Source organism: Aotus nancymaae, unplaced genomic scaffold (genome assembly GCF_030222135.1).
Source record: "Aotus nancymaae isolate 86718 unplaced genomic scaffold, 86718_ANA_hifiasm-v0.15.2.pri h1tg000040l, whole genome shotgun sequence".
In the NCBI taxonomy this organism is placed as follows: domain Eukaryota; kingdom Metazoa; phylum Chordata; class Mammalia; order Primates; family Aotidae; genus Aotus; species Aotus nancymaae.
This window is the reverse complement of record NW_026988454.1, coordinates 36,400,086-36,422,772: the sequence shown is the minus strand read 5'-3', so window position 1 is coordinate 36,422,772 and position 22,687 is coordinate 36,400,086. Positions and strand designations below refer to the sequence as shown.

At 38.1% G+C, this 22,687-nt stretch overlaps 1 protein-coding gene across 6 annotated transcripts in view; it reads left to right on the top strand.

The window, feature by feature from the left end:
* Window positions 1-22,687, top strand: part of AKAP7 (A-kinase anchoring protein 7) — a 156,438-nt gene that overhangs the window by 298 nt on the left and 133,453 nt on the right. For all 6 annotated transcript variants that reach the window (XR_001108299.3, XM_012458310.2, XM_064360681.1 and 3 more), the window contains exon 2: window positions 9,550-9,681. Coding sequence is in view for 5 of the 6 variants with exons in the window: in XM_012458310.2 (XP_012313733.1) it covers window positions 9,550-9,681 (132 nt within the window). In the remaining variant the exon portion in view is untranslated. The remainder of the gene's footprint in view (window positions 1-9,549; window positions 9,682-22,687) is intronic.

Here is a 22,687-nt window from a genome sequence, read left to right as displayed (position 1 = left end):
AGGCGGGGTTGTGATCCCATCCCCGAGTTTCACTTTTCTTTCTTACCCTTTGACCCTTTGCGGAAAGTTCACTCCAACACACCTTCCTTCCGACGGTGTTGATGTGGGTAAATATATTGTAAACAAAACCTAGTAAAATCTCGATTTTGTCTTATATCACAAATATTAAGCACCTGAACCACCATACTGTCTCCTTTAGGATTTTCTGGTAGGTTTGGCCATGACCACTTTTAAAACTGGCGCCAAGTCTGTCCTAGTGCCGGGAATGAATTTCCAGTTTGGGTCAGCGTTTGTTGTGAAGTGAACTTTGTGAGTAGAGCGAGTTAGGGGTTGGACTTTTGGTAAAAAGAACCGCAAACCAGTTAGAGAAAAGGTGCTCCTCTTCAAGATTTGCATAGAATAAATTAATACAGTAGTATAACAAACATAAAAACGTTGAAGTGTGCTATATATGTAGCCGTTAACTCGTGTAAATATGTTTACAGTTGTTAAGTGAATGGAGTGATGACAGAGGTTTTGAGATGCATTTAGGAAATGCGTGGGAATGGAAATTGTTAAAGTAGTAGAGAGTCATATCCCAGTTCCTTGTTTAATTGCCATGACCTTGCAATTCAGGATCCTGTTCGCATATCTTTGTATTTTCCTTACTCATATTTACAAAGTTGAAGGTGTTTGTGGAGGATACTTCCTCCTTTCATTCTTTTTCAGACATTATTAACTTATTTTGTCTATTTCTCCCTAATAATTTGGATTGTACTTTTGTTCCCTTTTTATGAGGAGGAAAGGAAAGCCTGGAGGTCAAGTGACTTGTTGATTTCTACGCAGCTGTCAGCATTTACTCACGTGTAAGATGCTTACTATTTTTGGTAGCTAAGCCAGGATTAGAATGGATGCCCTTGGCCCTTTCTCGTGGTTCTTAGGAATAAACTTATTTATTTATTTATTTTGAAACAGGGTCTTGCTATGTTGCCCAGGTTGAAGGGCAGTGGTGCGATCATGGCTCACTGCAGCCTCAACCTGCTGAGATCATGCCGACCTCCTGTTTCAGTCTCCCCAAGTACCTGGGAGTACAGGTCCATGCCAACCTGCCTTACTAGTTTTTGTATTTTTTTGTAGAGATGGGGTCTTGCCGTGTCACCCAGGCTGGTCTTGACCTCCTCCTGAGCCCAAGCAATCCTGTCTCGGCCTCTTAGAGTGCTGGGATTACAGGCGTGAGCCAACTTGCTCAGCTGGGATAAATTTGCTGTTTACTTAGTAGAGTGATGAGAAACTTAAGAAAATTGAGTAGTCATTCATTGTTCAGCTAGGAAACGTGCGTTTTGTATGACAGTGGGCGAACTGCCCATACCCTTTTGTCCGTCTGTTGGCCTATTTTTGATGAGGTCATTTGCTTCACCTATATTTGAGTATTAGCATATATTTAAAGGTGTGGTTTTATACACTTAAATGTATTATAAAATACATTTTATAGGCTCATCACTACTAAGTATTGTTTTTCTTATGAAGGTAATATTCAATTTTGAAACGTTTGAATAGCAGAAATGAGAAACATGAATATATGTAGCGTAGCTGTCAGCATTTATAAGCAGTTTATACTATTTAGTCTTTGCCTACATAATTGTAAATCATAAAGCAAAAGCAGTTTATATCTACTTTCTAAAATGTCACTATTTATTGTCAGCTTCTTTTTCTGTCATTGTATTCTTCATAGTCATTGTTCTTGTCATTGACACGAGCATGCTTCGTTTAACCATTTCCCTATTTTTTTAAATATTTTCTAACTTTTATTGTACCCAATAATCAGCCAGACGTCCCCTCACCCCATTCTAACACTCTCCTCAGCCTCTGGTAACCATTATTCTAGTCTCTGTCTCCATGAGTTCAATTTTTTTTTTTTTTTTTTTTTGAGACGGAGTCTTGCTCTGTCGCCCAGGCTGGAGTGCAGTGCTGTGATCTCCGCTCACCACAACCTCTGCCTCCTGGGTTCAAGCGATTCTCCTGCCTCTGCCTCCAGAGTAGCTGGATTACAGGCATATGCCACCGTGCCTGGCTAATTTTTTGTATTTTTAGTAGAGATGGGGTTTCATCATGTTGGCCAGGCTGGTCTTGAACTCCTGGCCTTGTTATCTGCCCACCTTGGCCTCCCAAAGTGCTTGGGTTATAGGTGTGAGCTGCTGCGCCCAGCTGAGTTCAGATGTTTTAATTTTAGTGCCCACAAATAAGTGAGAACATATGAAGTTTGTCTTTCTACGCCTGACTTATTTAACATAAGGATCTCCAGTTTCATCCATGTTGCAAATGACAGGATCTTATTCTTTTGTATGGCTGAATAGTACTCCATTGTATATATGTACCACATTTTATTTTTCCTTTGGATGACCTAAGTTATCCAGCACTTAAGTTGCTTCCAAATCTTGGCTATTGTACCATTTCCCTATTACTAGGCATTTTTGTTCCATTTATTCTTTTTTGTTTAAACAAAGCTGTGGTGAATCTTTGAGCATGGTTGATAGATAACCAGAAAGCAATGAAGAACATCAGAATAATGTTTTTGTGGCTTCTGATCTATTGCCAGATTGCTTTCTGAAAGGATTGCCTTAAGTTACATTGCTACAGTCAGTGTATAATAAGGTGGCAGTGCATGGTGCCAGAAAGGGCATACTGGTCACAGAGTGACTGGATTCTAGTTCCAGTCCCAAGACCTACTGGTTTTACCCTTGAGCAAGTACTTAATCAGCTTGTCTGTAAAATGAGCATTGAAATAGTACCTCTCCATAGTGTGGTTGTGTGGATGAAATGAGTTACTCCTAGTGCTTCCAGCTGTGCCTGGCCTCAAGCACCACTTAAGTGTTAGCTGTTGTTAGTAGTAGTAATAGACAGTAGTTTACCAGCTTCACCTCATCTTTATGTTATGAATACACTTGGTAGCATAACTTTTATTTGGATTTATATACAAAAGATAGAATTTTAACTATGGTTAGAACAAATTGTAGGAGACTTAAGTACTCAACCTTATGAACCTAAAGAGTTTAAATGCTTTATTTAAGAGTTGGTTATTTTAAGGCAGTTTGCCAAAGCAAAATATTTATACCTTCTATAAGAGAAAGTGTAGTTATGACTGATGTATTTAATTCACATCTATCAACCTTGCCCAAACACTAGAGCTTAGAGAACTGGAGGAAGTATTCTAAATATTTGATTTGAGAAACATCGTTCTATAGAATGACCAGCAGTTCTTTCAAGACTTACTTGAAAGTGGCACTCCTTCTTTTTTTTTTTTGAGTTAATAATTCCTATCTCAAAAATTGTTGAGTTAATAATTTCTACTATTCTATAGCTTAAGAGAAAATAGTTGTTTGTATTTCAAGTTCTAGAGTCCCTTGGATTTTGACATAACATTGCATTTGAGTTTATGCTTTATTTAACAAGGTAGAGAATGATGTTGAGCAAGTCATAATTTGCATTAATTTTTATTTTCATGTCAAATGGGATACTAGTACTTTTCCTTCATTCATCTGATGAAAATGAGAGAATCTGTGATATGCTGAGGCTACCACTAAATACCAGGAATTATTTTTTGTGGGTGGTGAGATAGCTGTATTGCATTGTAGCCTGAGTGACTTACCACTCTCAAATATGGACTTACCTTTATCACATTTATTCATTTGGTAAAAATTTGTTGAGCACCTACTGTGAGCTGAACTCAGTGCTAGGCATGGAGGAATCAAAGGAGAATAAGGTTTTAAGGAACTTCGACTATGGTAACTGTACGTGATGGAGTGCAGGTATAGAAAGTGGCCGCTTTCACTTTCAAAAGTGTCCTGGTTTGGTGAATTGTGTGGTCACTTTATCTTAGAATCTAATGGAGAAGACAGACAAGTGGATATGTATAACATAATGTATACATGCAGTGATTGGAGGAAGCACTAGGTGCCTGGAAGATTGGATTATCTGTCAGCCCTGAGCTGGGGCTCTGCAAAGTTTTCCCTGACAGTGGAGGTCTGATCTAAGGTTTTACTTTGAAGTTGATTGTTCTCACCTGTTCACACAATCTCTTAGTCTGGTGTGGGGTTAAGGTACAGAAGAAGTGAGAGGGGATCTTCTGGAGCCTTGGTTTTCAATTGGAAAACTACTCATGCACATTGGAATTACTCTGAGGAAGTGGAAAAAAATACCAGAGGTTGGCCTGATCTCCAGAGATTTTGATTTAATTGGCTGGAGTGGCACACAGATGTTCTAGTGATTATTTTTAAAAGCTCTGCAGGTGATTCTAATGTGCAGTTAGTATTATTACCATTGTTACTGTGTGATTCTTTCTTTGGTATAGCCAGAATGATCTCCGTAACACTTGCTCTCTAATAGTTGATGATTAATTGAGCTCGAGAGAAACTAAATTTAACCGAGATCACAAACTTTTCTTATTTAAAAATTGACAATGTAATTCATGATTGTATTCTTCCTCTTGCCTTCAAAATGTGTTGAAGCCCAAAATTAAGTTTCCTCTGCTTCACTTATTGCTAAGAATCTGTTTATTTCCAAGTAGCACAAGAACTTGGAAGCTAGTATTGAGACGATGGTGTTAAATAGGTCAATTTTATATCGGTAAGTTCTTAGATTGAGAATAAAATAGAGGAAAAACAGCAGTTGGGTTTATTTCATTTTGTTCTGATTTTCATTCAGCCTTGTTTATATTTAGTTGCATGAATACTGTTTTATTACTAGCTTTTCAAGTGTAACATGCATGGTCAGTCGTGATCCTTTATGTGTAGCTGCATGTGCCCAAAGGTACAGGATGTGTATTGATCTATGAAAACTTTTATTTAAGCCTAAACTGCATTTGTGTTTTTAAAACACAAGCATAAAAATAGAAAAGAGGCATTTAACTTGTTCTCACATTTTTCAAATATTGGCAAGTTTATGAATAGACTCCTAGTGAACTAACATTTGTTGGAACACCTGTGTACCAGACATTCATAATTCCTAAAGTTTGAACTGTAAATAGTAACATTATTAAGAATGTACTATTAGGGTTTTTTTTGGGCATTGAACTTAATTAATTTTAAAAAAGTCTTTGTGGACAGGTGTGGTGGCTCATGCCTGTAATCCCAGCACTATGGGAGGCTGAGGTGGGTGGATCACGAGGTCAGGAATTCGAGACCAGCCTGGCTAGTATGGTGAAACCCTGTCTCTACTAAAAATACAGAAAATTAGCTGGGTGTGGTGGCACATGCCTGTAGTCCCAGCTACTCAAGAGGCTGAGGCAGAAGAATTGCTTGAACCTGGGAGGTGGAGGTTCCAGTGAGCCGAGATCGTGCCATTGCACTCCAGCCTGGGCGACAGAGCAAGACTCCATCTCAAAAAAAAAAAAAAAGGCTTTGTTGTTTTTTGCTTTTATCCAGAATATAGTAATATAGTTTGGATATTTGTTCCCTCTAAATCTCATGTTGAGATGTTATTCCCAGTTTTGGAGGTGAGGCTTGGTGGGAGATGTTTGGGTCATGGGGGTGGATCCCTCATGAATGGCTTGGTGCCCTCCCTGTGATGAGTTCGGAAGAAATCTAGTTGATTAAGAGAGGCTGCCGCCTCTACCTGTCTAATTTTTTTTCTCACCATATGACACATTGGCTTCCTTTTGCCTTCCACAATGGTTGTAAGCTTCCTGATGCCCTTACCAGAAGCAGAGGCTAGCACTGCGCTTTGTGTAAAGGCTGCAGAACTGTAGGCCAAATAAACTTTTTTAGTAATTACCCAGCCTCAGGTATTCCTTTACAGCAATGCAAATGGACTGAGACAGAAAATTGGTACTAAAGAGTAGGGTGTTGCTATAAAGATACCTGAAAATGTGGAAGTGGCTTTGGAACTGGGTAATGGGCAGAGGTCAGAAGAGTTTGGAGGACTCAGAAGAAGACAGGAAGATGAGGGAAAGTTTGGGACTTCATAGAGACTGGTTAAGTGGTTGTGACCAAAATGCTTATAGAAATATGGACAGTGAAGGCCAGCCTGACAAGGTCTGAGATGGATATGAGGAAGTTGTTGGGAACTGCAGTTAACGTCTCTGTGTTATGCCCTAGCAAAGAATTTGGCTGCGTTGTGTCCATGCCCTAGGGATCTGTGGAAGTTTGAACTTAAAAGTGATGACTGGGCCGGCCGCAGTGGCTCACGCCTGTAATCCCAGCACTTTGGGATGTGGGCAGATCATAAGGTCAAGAGATCAAGACCATCCTGGCCAACATGGTGAAACCCCATCTCTACTAAAAATACAAAAAATTAGCTGATCATGGTGGAACATGCCTGTAGTCCCAGCTACTCAGGAGGCTAAGGCAGGAGAATCACTTGAACCGGGGATGTGGACATTGCAGTGAGCTGAGATTGTGCCAGTGCACTACAGCCTGGCAACAGTGTGTGACTCTATCTCAAAAAAAAAAAAAAAAAAGTGATGACTTAGAGTATCTGATAGAATAAATTTCTTTCTTTCTCTTTTTCTTTCTTTTTTTTTTTGCAACAGTGTATCTGTCACCCAGGCTGGATTGCAGTGGGAAGAAATTTTTGAACAGCAAATTATTCATAAAGTGGCATGGCAGCTTCTAATGACCTACAATTAGATATAGCAGCAAAAGAATTACTTAAAGTTGCTTTCCTTTTAATTAAAAGGGAAGCAAAGCCTAAAAATTTGGAAAATTTGCCGCTTATGCTTGTGGTAAAGAAGGAAAAAGCATTTTCAGGCAAGAAATTATAGTGGGCTATGAAGCAACCACTTGCTAGAGAGATTAGGATGACTAAAAGCGAGGCAATTCCTAATAGCCAAGACAATGGGAAAAAGGCCTCAAAGGCATTTCAGAAATCTCTGGGGCAGACCCTCCCATCACACACCTGGAGACCTGGAATGGTTTTAGGGGCCAAGTGCAGTGCCATGCTACTCTGTGCAGCCTTGGGACACTGCTCTCCACATCCCAGTTTCTCCACCGCCAGCTGTGGCTCAAAAGGCCCAACTACAGCTCTGGTCACTTTGGAATGCACAAGCCACTGTAAGCCTTGGGGGCTTTCATGTGGTGTTAAGCCTTTGGGTGCACAGAATGCAAGAATGAAGGAGGTGTGGCAGCTTCCACTTAGATTTCAGATTATGTACCGGAAAGCCTGGGTGCCCAGGCAGAAGCCTGCTGCAGCAGTGGATCCCTCACAGAGAAACTCTCCTAGGACGATGCTGGAGGGAAATATGGGGTTGGAGCCCCCACACAGAGTCCCCACAAGGATACTTCCTAATGGAGCTATGGGAAGGGGGCTTAGGTCCCACAGACCCAAGAATGATACAGCCACTGGTAGCTTATACACTCTGAGCTTAGAAAAGCAGCAGGCATTCAACTCCAACCTGTGAGAGCAGCCACAGGGGCTTCATACTGCAAAGACATAGGGACAGAACTGCCTAAGGCCTTGGGAGCCTGTGCCTTGCTCCAGTGTGCGCTGGATGTGGGACATGGAATTGAAGGAGAGCTTTGGAGCTTTAAGGTTTATTGTCTCTCCTGCTGGGTTTTCAACTTATGTGGAGCCTGTTGCCCCTTTCTTTTGGATTTCTCTCTTTTGGAATGGGAGTGTTTACACAGTACCTGTACCACCTTTCTATCTTGGGGGTGAATAACTTCTTTTTGATTTTACAGGCTCATAGGTGGAAGAAACTTACCTTGAGTCTCCAATGAGACTTTGGATTTTGGAGTTAATGCTGGAATGATTTGACCTTGGGGGACTATTTGGGAAGGGATGATTACATTTAGCAGTGAGATTGAGGTGGCCAGGGGCAGAATGATAGAGTTTTTATGTTTGTCTCCTCCAAATCTCATGTTGAGATGTAATCCCCAACGTTGGAGGTGGGGCTTGGTGGGAGGTGTTTGGGTCATGGGGGCAGCTGTCTCATGAATGCCTTGGTGCACTCCCTGCAGTAATGAGTTCATGCGTGAGATCTGGTTACTTAAAAGGGGCTGGCTTCTCTGCCTCTCTCTCTTTCTCTTTCTCCCAACATGTGACATATTGGCTTCCCTTTGCCTTGCATCATGATTTTAAGCTTCTTGAGGCCCTCACCAAAGCAGGTGCTGGCACTATGCTTTGTGTACAGCCTGCAGAACTGGGAGCCAAATAAACCTCTTTTGTCTATAAATTACCCAGCCTCAAGTTTTCCCTTGTAGCAATGCAAATGGACTAATACAACAGGGGTGTGTGTGTGTACAATAGTAGAGATGAATTAAATTGCAATAAAAATTTAGGTTTGTTGGCATATATGTTAACTATGGCCTATCATGATAGCTATGTTGTAAGCCATATTATTAATGGAATATGTTTTACAGGTATTGTATCTGAAAATAGAGTATTACAACAGAATGAATTAAAGGACTTCTTTAATATCTCAAGTGTTAAATTAGTCTTTAGTAAATAGATAGAGTAAAAATTATATTAGTATTCCAGGATTCTGATCAAACTTACTAGTTCGGACAGTATTTGTGTCTGTCAATAAAGGCATGGATTATAATGGCACTGGGGATCTGATAAATTTAGCAATTAATTTTATCAATTTAAACATACATCTTTTTTCTCTTAACCTCCACCCAAGGTATGATTGTTCTAACCACAGCAAGAAAACAAAAAAAGACCAAATAGGAAATATGGCTTTAATGTTAGTAAATGACCGTGGGAGAGCAGTTAGGGAAACTGTAAGCTCATTTGCTTCTTAATCATTGAATTTTCAGAAAAGCATATTTAGAACCATGTATTTTTTTTCCTTTTGGAGATGGAGTCTCGCTCTGTCATCCAGGCTAGAGTGCAGTGCATGATCTCGGCTCACTGCAACCTCTGCCTCCTAGGTTAAGGCAATTCTCCTGCCTCAGCCTCCTGAGTAGCTGGGATTATAGGCACCCACCACCATGCTTGGCTAATTTTTGTATTTTTAGTAGATTCAGGGTTTCACCATGCTGGCGAGGTTGGTCTCAATCTTCTGACCTCGTGATCCACCTGCCTTGGAGTCCCAAAGTGCTGGGATTATAGGTGTGAGCCACCGCACCCAGCCAGAACCGTGTATTTTTAACTAAATTTCCAGTGTTAAATGTAATGATGGAGAGAAACAACTTGAAAGTCTACTGAAGAAAAAATTATAGGCCAGAAGTTGTACAAATAAGAACACATAAGTGATACTGCTAAAAATAAGAATGAGAATGACTGACAAAACCTTGTTGATTGTTTTTAAAAGGTATGTGAAAAAAATGTAGCTTTAGAATTAAAATGTAGCTATAACAGATCTTGAGGATTATTGATTGACTCAGTTTTCATCTAATTATAGGTTGAATACTGTGTTTTAGGAAATGATTAAAGCTTTGTAAGTGTGCACAAAAATATAGAATGTGATATAAATAATGTTTATATAAATAGCTTTACAATATATTCGAACACAAGTGATACATTTCTTAACAGGTGTTAATTTATATTGAATTCAGTTAGCTGATTATTTTCATTTAGGATATAAGTTTAATAAGTTAAATAATCCTGTTTTCTGTTTGTGATATGTTAAAGGAGGAATTAATTCCAATGAGTGTGAAAATGTATCAAGAAAAAAGAAAATATCAGAGGAATTTGAAGCCAATACTATGGATTTCCTGGTAGACATGCCATTTGCTACTGTAGATATTCAGGATGACTATGGAAGTAAGTACTTTATTAAGTAAACATGTATTTAGAAGCAATGAATAGTAAATTTAATTATATATATTTTCTTTGTAAGTTATTTCACTTTTAGTACTTAGGTTTTTGAGTTTTGATTTTGATTTCATTATTTATTTATTTCTTCTAGGTTTTTGAGACATGGTCTTGCTCTGTCATCCACACTGGATTGCAGTAGTGTGATCACAGTTCACTGCAACCTTGACCTCCCTGTCTTAAGCAATCCTCCAACTTCAGCCTCTTGGTGGGAGGTAGCTGGGACCACAGGAATATGTGCTACCATGCCTGGCTAAGTTTTTATTTTTTTTGTAGAGATGGGGTCTTGCCATGTTGCCCAGGTTAGTCTTGAACTCCTGGGCTCAAGCCATCCTTCCTCCTTGGCCTTCAAAAGTGCTGGGGTTACAGATGTGAGTGATTATACCTGGCCAAGTTTCATTTTTTATTTAATAATTGTCTATATCTATTGGTATTGTTAAAATAATCACAGATAATATTGACATGTCTCACAAAATGAGCCAGCTCATTCTTTAGTTTATAAAGTACTTCTGAAAATAATTGGGCTAGATAATCCCCTTCATTATTGTGGAGCCACTGCTAACTTCAGCAGTACTCATTTATCTAATACATGTTTACTAGCTGTTTGGTATCCTCTAAGCACTTTACTAAGCATTGGGAGGGTCCATCAATGAACAAGATGGGCATTATCACTGCCCTGATGGAGCTCAACAGGCTAGTATTGAAAACAGGTAAACTTTTAATTAAATATTCATGCATTGGATTAATTCAGTCCTTGAGAGCTTCATTCACAAACTTTAGAGCAACAATGCTTACTTGATTGAAATGCTGCTGGAATTACATAAATATCTAAATCTGTGTTTTGGCCAGATGCGGTGGCTCATGCCTATAATCTTAACACTTTGAGAGGCTGACATGGGAGGATTGCTTCAGGCCAGGAGTTTGAGACCAGCCTGGTCAACATAGCGAGACCCCCATCTCTATTTTAGTAGAACGAATAGATTTAAAAAATCTGTTTTATATCATTGTAAAAACAATACTGTCCATGATATTTGGGTTTACCTCCACTGAAAATGTTAAAGATTTGATTGTTGTCCAGGTTACTTGTGGGGAGGAAAATAAGGAAAAGCATCAATATAGTCAAATACTTATTGACTGCATACTATATGCCATTCAACTGTTTTGCAACCTTACATAAAGGCTTGCTGTGGTTTAATATGCTTTCTTCGTGACTAGGGCTCTATGGCATAAGAAATAATCTGCTTTAGTCTCTTCATTTTGAGAAAAGAAAACTGACTTAGAGAAGTTAAGTGAATTAAATTCACACAGTGGGAAAGAACTAGTTATAGAATCTGGTTTCTGATTCTTAGTCATTTCTTTGATGAACATTGATAGCCAGGCATTGTGCTAGACATTGGGAGTATTAAAACACATGATAGTCTGGAACCTTGAGAAGCTCACAGCTTCACTGGGGAGCCAATATGTTAACAGCTTTAATCTCATAAGATGAATGCCATACAGGCTGCTCTGGAAGTGCATGTGGTGAGGATGTATGTAGGGAGGCATCTAACCTGGGTGTGGGAGGAGACGGTGTCCAGGAAGGCTTCCTAGGTGTTTGGCAAGAGTAGAGTCTTGGAGGATGAGTATGAACTATCCAGGGCTCTTGAAATTGTCTGACCATCAGAATTTTCTGCAGAGGGATGTAAAAGCACAGATTCTTCCTTTTCAACCTTTGCATCCTGCCGGGGAATCTTTTCGTTTAAATTTTTTCTTAAACATCTCAAGTGATTCTGGTGCTTAGCCAGTCTCAGAAACCACACTACTCCTTATCACTGTCTTCTGGAGGCAGTGAACCTGAATTGTATTTTGGGGAGATGTGATACTTAAAATGTGTTAAGTCTCTGGTATTTTATTAAGCAGTCTTTCCTATTCCATAATCCAGGGGGAAAAGGAATCAGGAAGAGGTGTTTCCTATCTTTTCCTTTACAACTGGCCTGTAGAGAAGAACCATCTTTGTGAATTTCACAGCTGTTGGGGAAACCTTTACTGAAGAATTTTCATACCTGTTAAGTAGAAAAATTGAGAATAGCAAGGATTTAATGTTTACCTCTTTAGTTCCCGATTTGTTGAGTACATGAAATGAATATATTTAAAAAATTCAACCACTTATTTCTGATTTCATTACTTTCTCTAATTTGGATATAAATAAGGAAGGCTTCTTATGAATGACCATCTCTTGTGTACCCACTGTGGACCTCACTTACCCACATTTCTCCCTCTGAGCCTTGTTCCAGTCTCTGAATCACTCTTGTTGGAGTGCATAAGTTAAATTGGAACAAGAGATGAGTCTGTTTATTCTTCCAGCTACAGGCATTTCTGATTTATACATATCTCACATATACCCAATGTATATGAACACATAGCTTCTACTAGCGATAGAGAGCGTGATACTTCAGAATCCCAGAGAGCAAATAGTATTTCTGTATGCACCATATTCTTCTATCTCTACTGGTAAGGAGACTAATGGCCATTGGGTTCAGAAAGAATGAAGGGGCTGGATGTGTTTGTGGCATGCATTTCATTCCTGCTCTGAAAGCAACAACTGTTTCCTCGGAGTATGTGGACTGGAAAGATGGCCAGTTCTTCATATGAAGAGGATCTTTTCTCTCTAGGATATGGTATATTTCTTACCAAATAAATGATGTTATCTATGTATATCAGGGGCTCAGGCCCGTCCACAAAAGTCTACTTTTAACTAATATATATGCTTTTTGATAATTCAGGCTTTATGAGTTAGAAACCTTCGTGGGTTTGTCTAGACTTCAAACCACCATGTATTATATTATTTTTGTGGGAAGATAGATTTAAAATTCCAAGCTCCAACTTATACATGGGCAGTGTTCTACAAAATTTTTTCCTTTCACAGAAAACTTGTGTTTTAAGTTTTGGTTACTTCATTATCTACTTGGAACTTTGACAGTTTAAGTGTGGATAAAAATTCCCTCCTGTTTATCTCATAGTGTTGCTTTATGGCTAAAAAGAGATAATGTATGCAAGAAAGAAGTTAAAAATGTAAAATAATGTGTAAATGTTATTTATAAAACCTTTGAAACATACCCCTTAGTTATTTGGGGACAACTTACTCTATTTTTATAATAGCATACTAAAACACTAAGGATCAAATAGTGAAATTCTTTGCAAACCAGAAACTACTAACTAGTTTTTCCGAAGTGAGATTTTTATAGAAACATACAAAAACTGGGAGTTTTATTGCCAACCCTTAAACCACAGGTATAATAATAGTGTTTGTGCCCAAAACACAATATAATTACTTTGTGGCTCGAATGGACTGAATTTGGCTTTCTCATACATTTACTAATCAGTTTGCTCCATAGTAGATGGCAACCTCAACATTCTCAAGCTGCTGGACATTGCCTGTGGTTCCTTCAGTTTTCTTTGGCGTGTGGAAATTGCAAGTTAACTGCCAAGAACTTCTTGCTAATAGACACCCTGGCAGAGCAATGAGGAAAGTAGTGCTAACAAAAACATCATGGGAAGGGGAATCCTTAGCAGTGGGAAAACTCCGCCTAAAATGGTTAGTGTCTCTCGATTATCAGTTCTGTTGCCTTCAGTGTGAGTGTGGTGTCTTGATAAGGCAGCATGTGGTCTGATTGGGTGTGTTGCCTTCAGGGTGAGTGCAGTATCATGATTAGGCAGCAGGTGGTCTGGTTGGATGAGATGGGTCTTTACATCTTTTGGTTTTGCTTTTAAGAAGAGACTTTTATTAGAGTTATAGATTAGAATGACTAAAAATTAGATGATAACATGCATTAGAACTAAATATGAGAATATAAAAGTATATTAGAAGTAAAATATCCAAATGCATGTACAATGGAAATCTTTTAGAAATGATGGGAAGGCTAGGCACCATGGCTCACACCTGAAATCCCAGCACTTTGGGAGGCTGAGGTAGGCAGATCACTTGAGGTCAGGAGTTTGAAACCGGCCTGGCCAACATGGTGAAACCTCATCTCTACTGAAAATACAAAAATTAGCTGGGCGTGGTGGCACGTGCCTGTAATCCCAGCTACTTGGGAGGCTGAGGCAGGAGAATTGCTTGAATCCGGGAGGCAGAGGTTGCAGTGAGCTGAGATCAGTGTGCCACTGCATTCCATTCAGCCTGGGCAACACAGTCAGACTCTGTCTCCTGTAACAAAACAAAATAAATGATGAGGAGACGATAAAACCTGTGCCACACTTTTGACTCCATAGTGTGGTCATGTTTTAGGAGAAAATCCAGCTTAGTGTGTGGTTGACTTGGATGGGGTCTTTGCTGTTTACAAGGGAAATGGGGTCAGTTGATTGGAAACCCAGTTAACCATCCAGGAAAATATTTGGGTTGCTCCTGTCCTGCGTCTGAAAGTAGAATGGAGAGTCATTCTGCTGTTGGGAATAGCTTAGTATGCTTCCCACAGTGTGACTTTGTGGAGAGCTTTAGTTTAATTGATTCTAGTTTCTTAAGGAAATCACAGTTTTTAATTGTCAAGCCACATTTATTGAATTTATTGAGGAATGGGATAGTCTCAAACTCCTGGGCTCCAGCTATCCTCTCACCTTAGTCTCTTGAGTAGCAAGAATAACAGGTGTGCACCAGTGTGCCTGGTCTCAAGCTACCTTTAAATCAAGTCTTTTGATTTTCTGTTTTTTGGTCTCATGTCTTCCCTAAATGTGGAATTCAGTTCTCTTTATGTTAAAATGCTTATAATACTTATTTTACCTCACACAGAATTCTACTCTGTAATAACTGGAGATTTTGTCAATACAGGAAATTGTCATTTTGCTACTTATTAATCCTAACAAGTTGTTATATTTAAAAAATAGATTTTAAATATCTTAACATATAAATTGAAACTTTATTTAAAATTTTTTTTAAAGAAAATGCTATATCAAATAAAGATTGAATCTTTGTACCTGACATAATAGGTGGTTACTCTGAGTCAAAAAAAAAAGACAAATCGTTTTCTGTGTCCTCTATAATTGAGGAAGCATATACTACATATTCCAAATTTTATTTTGAGAGCGCTTAAGGCAAATAGCTGTCCCAAATAATACAAATGGTTGATATCTTTTCTATTTTTTTTTTTGTGAGATGGAGTCTTGCTCTGTTGCCAGGCTGGAGTACAGTAGCGCTATCTGGGCTCATTGCAAACTCCACCTCCTGGGTTGAAGCAATTCTCTTGCCTCAGTTTCCTGAGTAGCTGGGACTACAGGCTTGCACCACCATGCCCAGTTGATTTTTGTATTTTTAGTAGAGACGGGGTTTCAGCATGTTGGCCAGGATGGTCTCAATGTCTTGACCTTGTGACCTGCCCACCTCGACCTCCCAGAGTGCTGGGGTTACAGGCGTGAGCCACCGCGCCTGGCCCGATATCTTTTCTTTTGTTAAAACAATAAGAAAATGAATAAAAATTGGAACAAGCTCAATAACTAAATTAATTCAACACATATTTATTGAGTGTGTTATGTACCAGGTATATTGGTGCTGAGCTGAGGATGTAGTTAGATCAGCTAGTGTGTACTTTTTCCAAGCTTAAGTTCATTCATTATTGATGACATTGGCATAATAATGGTAGCTGTCTCACAAGAATGTTGGAAAGATTCAATTCCTCAATATTTGTTAAGTCTTTAAAACATAACTAGCCTCAGTATATTTTCGTTAATTTAGTTTCACCAAATTTTTACTTACATATATTTGTTAAATTAAATATAAACATTTCTCCTTTAAGAGCAATATTTTATAATAATGAGTGCCTCCAGCACATTGCTAAATGCTTTACATTTTCTTACATAATCCTCATAGAAACTTTTTTTTTTTTCCCCCTGAGACAGAGTCTGGCTCTGTTGCCCAGTCTGGTGTATAGTGACATGATCTCAGCTCACTGCAACCTCCACCTCCTAGGTTCAAGCTCTTCTCCTGCTTCAGCCTCCTGAGGATTACAGGTGTGAGCCACTGTGCCCAGCACATAATCCTCATGGAAACTTAAAAAGGGAGAGGGTAAAATTTTTTTTTAGAAAGTTTTAGTAATTTGCCAAAGATTTTTGAAATACTAAGGGGTAATAATTCTATGAAATAAAAGGCTGGGCGTGGTGGCTCACATCTGTAATCCCAGCACTTTGGGAGGCTGAGGCGAGTGGATCACCTGAGATCAGGAGTTAGAGACCAGCCTGGCCAAAATGGTGAAACCCCATCTCTACTGAAAATGCAAAAAATTAGTCAGGTGTGGTGGCGAGCCCCTGTAATCCCAGCTATCTGGGAGGCTGAGGCAAGAGAATTGCTTGAAAACCTGGCAGGTGGAGGTTGCAGTGAGCTAGATTGTGCCATTGAACTCCAGCCTGGACAACAAGAGCAAAACTCCATCTCAAAAAAAAATTATATGAAATATAGAAGATAATATAATATTCTCAGTCATGTAGCTAAGGAGTTTTAGGAATGATTACTGCAAAGATTTTAGCTGCCTAAATGACAAGAAAAAAGAAAATACCAAAACAAATAGAATTCATTCCTAGCCTTTTAGCTAAGAGTAAGTGTGAAAACAATGAACCCACATAACAGATGGATGATTTAATTAAATTGATTTTTCTCATAATTCATTCCTTTGTAGTTTTTGAGGGAATAAATAGAACTTGAGAAAAAGATAATTTACGTAAAATGACATTTGGTGCTTCAGTTAAAAAAACCGATACATGAATTAGAGAGTGACAGCCTTTGTCAACAAGACCAGACTCATTACAACACATTAAAATGGCTACTGAAATCATTATGAAAATTAACAAGTGGAATAAATTAAATTTATAAGATAGGTTTATGAGCTGTACTCCAACTGATGACTTTTTTGCTAACCAATGAAGTTACTCTAAATAATCCGGTTGAAAGGTTCTGGGCGTGTGGCCAAATTTTTCTTCATTTTGTTCTATGGTCATTGATTTTTGAAATTCTAATTGATAAACTAGATGATTACATAAATATTTTGCTCCTTATATTTTAATATGAAACCATAAATGAAGAATATTTTAGAACCTACATTATGATTTCAAAGTAAGAAATAAAATGGAGTTCAGCAATGAAAAGCAGATGGATTTTATACTATGGCCATATAAATAAACTTTACAAATAAAATCAGCCATGCTATGCAAACAAGAGAGAAGAGATATTAGGGCCGGGCGTGGTGGTTCATGCCTGTAATCCCAGCACTTTGGGGGGCCAACGAGGGCAGATCACTTGAGGTCAGGAGTTTGAGACCAGCCTGGCCAACATGTGAAACCCCGTCTCTACTAAAAATACAAAAATTAGCCGGGCATGGTAGCACAAGCTTGTAGTCCCAGCTGTTCGGGAGACTTGAGGCATGAGAATTGCTTGAACCCGGGAGGCAGAGGTTGCAGTTAGCTGATACTGAGTAACAGAGCAAGACTCTGTCTTAACAGTGTGTGTGTGAGAGAGAGATAGATTGGGCTCATTGTGTATCAAGTAGATGATAAATCAGCAGGGCTCACTGAATTAAAAAAAGCATATTACAAGGGTTAGTAAAATTACTATAGCGATAAATACTTAACAGGATTCTTTTTTCTCCCCCCATCTGTCATTAGGTATTTCAAAACTGCACTGTCTGTGATGCTTAACAAAAGAAAATTTTAGATTATCCTGTTCAAAGGAAAGTTAAATAGTTATTGGCAAAATTATAGAAAACTAAATAAATTTAGGTAAACCATGTCCTACTTTATTTTTACCTAAAAGTATTCTGAGTTGGGATTTTATACTATGTCGTTCTCATGATACCAGAATGGTTAGAGTTGCTATATGCTATAACCATTACCTTGAGAGATTATAATTTTCCTTTTCTGCAAAATGGATTTATAGGATGTTTGAAATGGCAGAAATAAATTGCTACAGACAGGAAGACAGTTTAGTGTAAAATAGATAAGGTAGAAAATAACATAAAATGCTGCAAGTGTCAGTGGTCTTAAATATTATGTTAATTCTGTCCTCTTCAGTATTGTTCATATTGGAGTGTGAGTAAAATACAGAAAAAATGATTATATGTCTTATCTTCAAGTAAGGAATGTATTACAGATGGCCACCCAGTAAACAGTGTGTGCAAAAAATGGAAATAAAAATTTCGTAAAACAGTACTTACACTTACTGTGAGCAATATACTATTTACATGACTACTGTCCCATTCCATTTCATTCCATTTTTTAAAAAGTGCTCTTCATTGGCTAGGTGTGATGGCTTACACCTGTAATCCCAGTACTCTAGGAGGCCGAGGCAGGTGAATCACCTGAGGTCAGGAGTTTGAGACCAGCCTGGCCAATATGGTGAAACCCCATTTCTACTAAAAATAGAAAAAATTAGCTTGGTGTGATGGTGGGTACCTGTAATCCCAGCTACTTGGGAAGCTGAGGCGGGAGAATCACTTGAACCCAGGAGGCAGAGGTTGCAATGAGGTGAGATCCTCCATTGTACTCCAGCCTGGGGAACAAGAGCAAAACTCCACCTCAAAAAATGTAAGTCTCTCATGCCTGTAATCCCAGCACTTTGGATGGCCGAGGCAGGCTGATCATTAGGTCAAGAGATTGAAACCATCCTGGCCAACATGGCAAAACCGCGTCTCTACTAAAAAATACAAAAATTAGCTGGGCGTGGTGGCACACGCCTGTAGTCCCAGCTACTCGGGAGGCTGAGGCAGGAGAATTGCTTGAACTCAGGAGGCGGAGGTTGCAGTGAGCCAAGATTGCTGCACTCCAGCCTGGTGCCTGGCAACAGAGCGAGACTCTGTATCAAAAAAAAAAAAAAAAAAAAAAAAAATATATATATATATATATATATATATATTTTATGTATATGTGCTCTTAATTATCTTCTAAGTTGATAACATAACTCACTAGTGGGTTGATGCTTACAGTTTGGAGAAAAAAATAACCTAGACAGTAGGTTTAGGATTCTCAATCTTGAAACCATTACTTAGTATTACCATGAGTTATCCTAATTAGTACAGGTGTTAACAGTTACTACCTTTACCACAAATCACAGAAAGCTAGAACTGGAAGAGACTCCCTAGGGAGAGATGGTCTAAACCTCCCTGCCCCTGTTTTTTTTGTTTTTTTTTTTTTAGTGTTGCATTGTAGAAACTTTTAAATGTATATTAGAGAAAATAGGACAACAAGCCTCATGTATTCATTACCTCTTCCTTACTGGATTATTTTGAAGTAGATCCCAGACGTATCACTTTATCTGTAAATACTTTAGTATGTTTCTTTAAAAGGTAAAGAATCTTTTTAAAACAAAATTCAAAATGTCCTTACTATACCAGAAAATAATGGTAATTCCTAATGTCATCAAGTATCAAGACAATCTCTGACTGTGTCATAATTTAAAGAAATCTGGATTATTTGAATTAGTTACCAAAATCTATGCACTATATTTGATTGATACATCTCTTGTCACTTTTCACGTATACATCTCCTTTTTTCCTTGGGTATGTGTATGTGTGTATGTCTTGAAGAAATCAGGTTGTGTGGTAGTTTTGATATTCTGGTCATTTAACATTTTTCTCTGTCTCTTATACTTCTGGTAAACTGGTAGTTAGATCAAGAGGCTTAATTAAATTTCTGAACATTTGCATGAATGCTCTAAAGACAGTATCTTTTTCTTTTTGAGAGACAGGGCCTTACCTTGTGATCCACACTGGAGTACAGTGGCATGATCATAGCTCATAGTAACCTCGAACTCCTGGGCTTAAGTTATTCTCCCACCTCAAGTAGCTGGGACTACAGGTGCACATCACCGTGCTTGGCTAATTTGTAAATTTTTTGTAGTGATGGGATCTTACTGTGTTTCCCAGGCTGGTTTCAAATTCCTTGACTTTAGTGGTCCTCCCACCTAGGCCTCACAAAGTGTTAAGATTATAGACCTGAGCCACTATGCCTGGACAAAGATAGTATTTTGAATTTCCTGTAGTGTGACATAAGTAGGCAAATAATGTTTGCTTGTCTTGCCTTTTTGTGATGTTAAGATTGATCAGTGGCTTCAGGCCTTATTACTCTAATGTATCTTACTAAAGTTCCTCATCTGCCTTCCATGTGATGATCATCCATTAATGGTCATTGGGTTGATCTATTTGTTAAGTATTTTGAAATGGTGATATTCTAACTCTATCCTTTTGCATTCATTAGCTTGAAATTTCTATAAAGAACTTCACCTTAGCTAGCTATTTAATTTCCTATATGACTATTTGGTTATAAGCAAAGTGGGATAAATGCTTGACTCTTCCCCTGTATCATCAGATATTTAGAAAAATCGTTCTTTAGACTCCTCCAAAAGTGACCTGTGAGCTTTTGGTTTTAATTTTTTTTTTTTTAAGTATCATTCAGAACAGATGGATTTAAGCATATTTGATATATTTAACACCACTGAAGTTTTTCTATTTGGTGACCAAATTGTCCCATATTCAACCAATGGGAAGACATTTAAATTGACTTTAGAGATCCTCTGATATGATCTCAGGAGACTCTGAATTTCCAGAACTCTCTTACATTGTATGCTCCAGACTTACAATTAGCTTTTTCTCCAAGGATTGGTAAGATTTTTCAGTACTCAGATAAACCCATTAAGTAACTTAATTAAAAGATGCTTGTTGGAAATCTAGTCTTCAGGTCATCGGCCTTTTCACTATCCCATACTGCTTCTGTAGATTGAAACACACAGTACTAGTCACCTTCTCAACTGCTGTTGCACCTTTTTTCCCAGCACACGTTGATAGCTGCCAGATTCACCATCCCAGCATTCTTGTTGCTTGGGGTTAGCCTTGTGTCATGATTTAGACAATAAAATATAAGGGGATGGATGCTAGAAACTTATTTAGAATTGATTTGTAATTTTACCTTAAAAAAAGGGGGGTCTTGCTTTTAAAATTTATTTTTCAACGTTATATTCAATTAAAGAAACTGTTTAGGGACGGGTGTGGTGGCTCATGCCGGTAATCCCAGCATGTTGGATGGCCAAGGTGGGAGGATTGCTTGAGCCCAGGAGTACAAGACCAGCCTGGGCAACATAGTGAGACCCCCATCTCTATAAAAATTGAAAAATTAATGAGATGTGATCTCACACCTCTAGTCCCAGCTGCTTGGAGAGGCTGAGGTGGGAGGATCACTTGAACCCAGGAGTTCAAGGTTACAGTGAGCCAGATTGTATCACTGTACTCCAGCCTGGGTGACAGAGTGAGATTCTGTCTCAAAACAAAACCAAAACAACAACAAAAAAGAACTATTCAGGACAGTTCCTCATTTTCCATACTCACGGAAGGTACAAGTGGTCTGGATAAGTAAAAACAATGGAGAGTTTATAAATCATCTGTTTCTTTTTGGAGTTTCTTAAATGTTCTTTAGCATATACAGATTTATCTTCCTAATTATGTTTAGTTCTGGGTATTATCTAATAATTATAATAGCTAATGATAGTGTTTACTTTGTAGCAGGAAGTAGTTTAAATATTTTTTTGTATCATCTCACTCAATCCTTGAAACGATCCTATGAAATAGCTATTATTATTATTCTAAAATTACAGAGGGAAACTGAGTAAAGAGAGTTTATGTGCTCATCTAAAAGCACACAGTCACACAGCTAGTATGTGGGAGAACCAGGATTCTAACCCAGGTGCTCTGGTTCTAACTATATTAAAATTGGCTTCCATTTTCAGAGTACAAATTTATTAGCAGTATGTGGTGGTGGGCTAGAAATGTATTTTGAAGTGGATTTAAAATATATGTGTTTTTCATTAGCATATTTTGTGGCTTCTGTTTAAGATTAGTACATTTAATTCATGTTACTACAATTAGATATAGGACCTTTTCATAGATATCTAAAATTTCAGGCAACCCAATAAGATATTGATTTCATTTGCTGTATTGAAACTCTTACGTAAGAAGTGAAACCCAATGGCATCATGAATGAGACAATTCACGTAATGCTTATAACATAGATAAAAATGCTACAAACAATTTCTTAGTGATAGAATCTATAAAGTTCTGATAAGCTTACATGTGTAAAAGAAGCTAATAATAATTTATATTTTAAATGTGTATCCTCTATCCATGAAGAGCTGTCATTAGCCACATTCATCATTAGACATATTGTTGAGAGATATAGTGATGAAATAGATGCACAAACACACTAGATAATTTTGCCTTAATTCATAATGATATATTGCCCAGGCCACCTTGCACTTGGTTTACTCCATTTTGTAGGCCTTAAAAATAGATGTTCTAGAAAGAAAACACATCTATCCTACACACTCTTAGCTTTTTAATTTTAAACACACTATACTATTTTTCTTAGATGTTAGCATTAAAATACTATTTGAGACATTAATTTAAAATTATTTAATATTAATATCTCAAAGAGAAAGAATAAGAACAATTATTTTTGCTCTGTGGTTTTACGAGTAATATTAACTAGTTATGCAGAACTTCAATAGAGAAGCAGTTTGATACAGTAGCACAGTTTTTCTGCTTTTCTGTTATAGCACGTGTAAAATAAGGGATTTAGTTAAATCAGGATTGCATATGCACACAGGCATTGGGCCCTGGGTTGAGCCCAGACTTCTTTGCACAATCCTTCTTAAGACATTGTATGCAGGTAGTTACTGTGGTCTAGTAGAGTTGATCCCAAAGATGCAACCAACCTAGTAGGATTCAGTGTATGGTAAAATGGTTCTTCCCTTCCTTTTTCAAAATAATACCTCAGAAAATATATTTGAATTTTCACGAAGTCTCTGAGGTACTCTATTTTTTTTTTTTTTTTTTTTTGGAGATGGAGTTTCACTCTCTTGTCCAGGCTGGAGTGTAGTGGTGTGGTCTTGGGTCACTGCAACCTCTGCCTCCTGGGTTCAAGTGATTCTTTTGCTTCACCCTCCCAAGTAGCT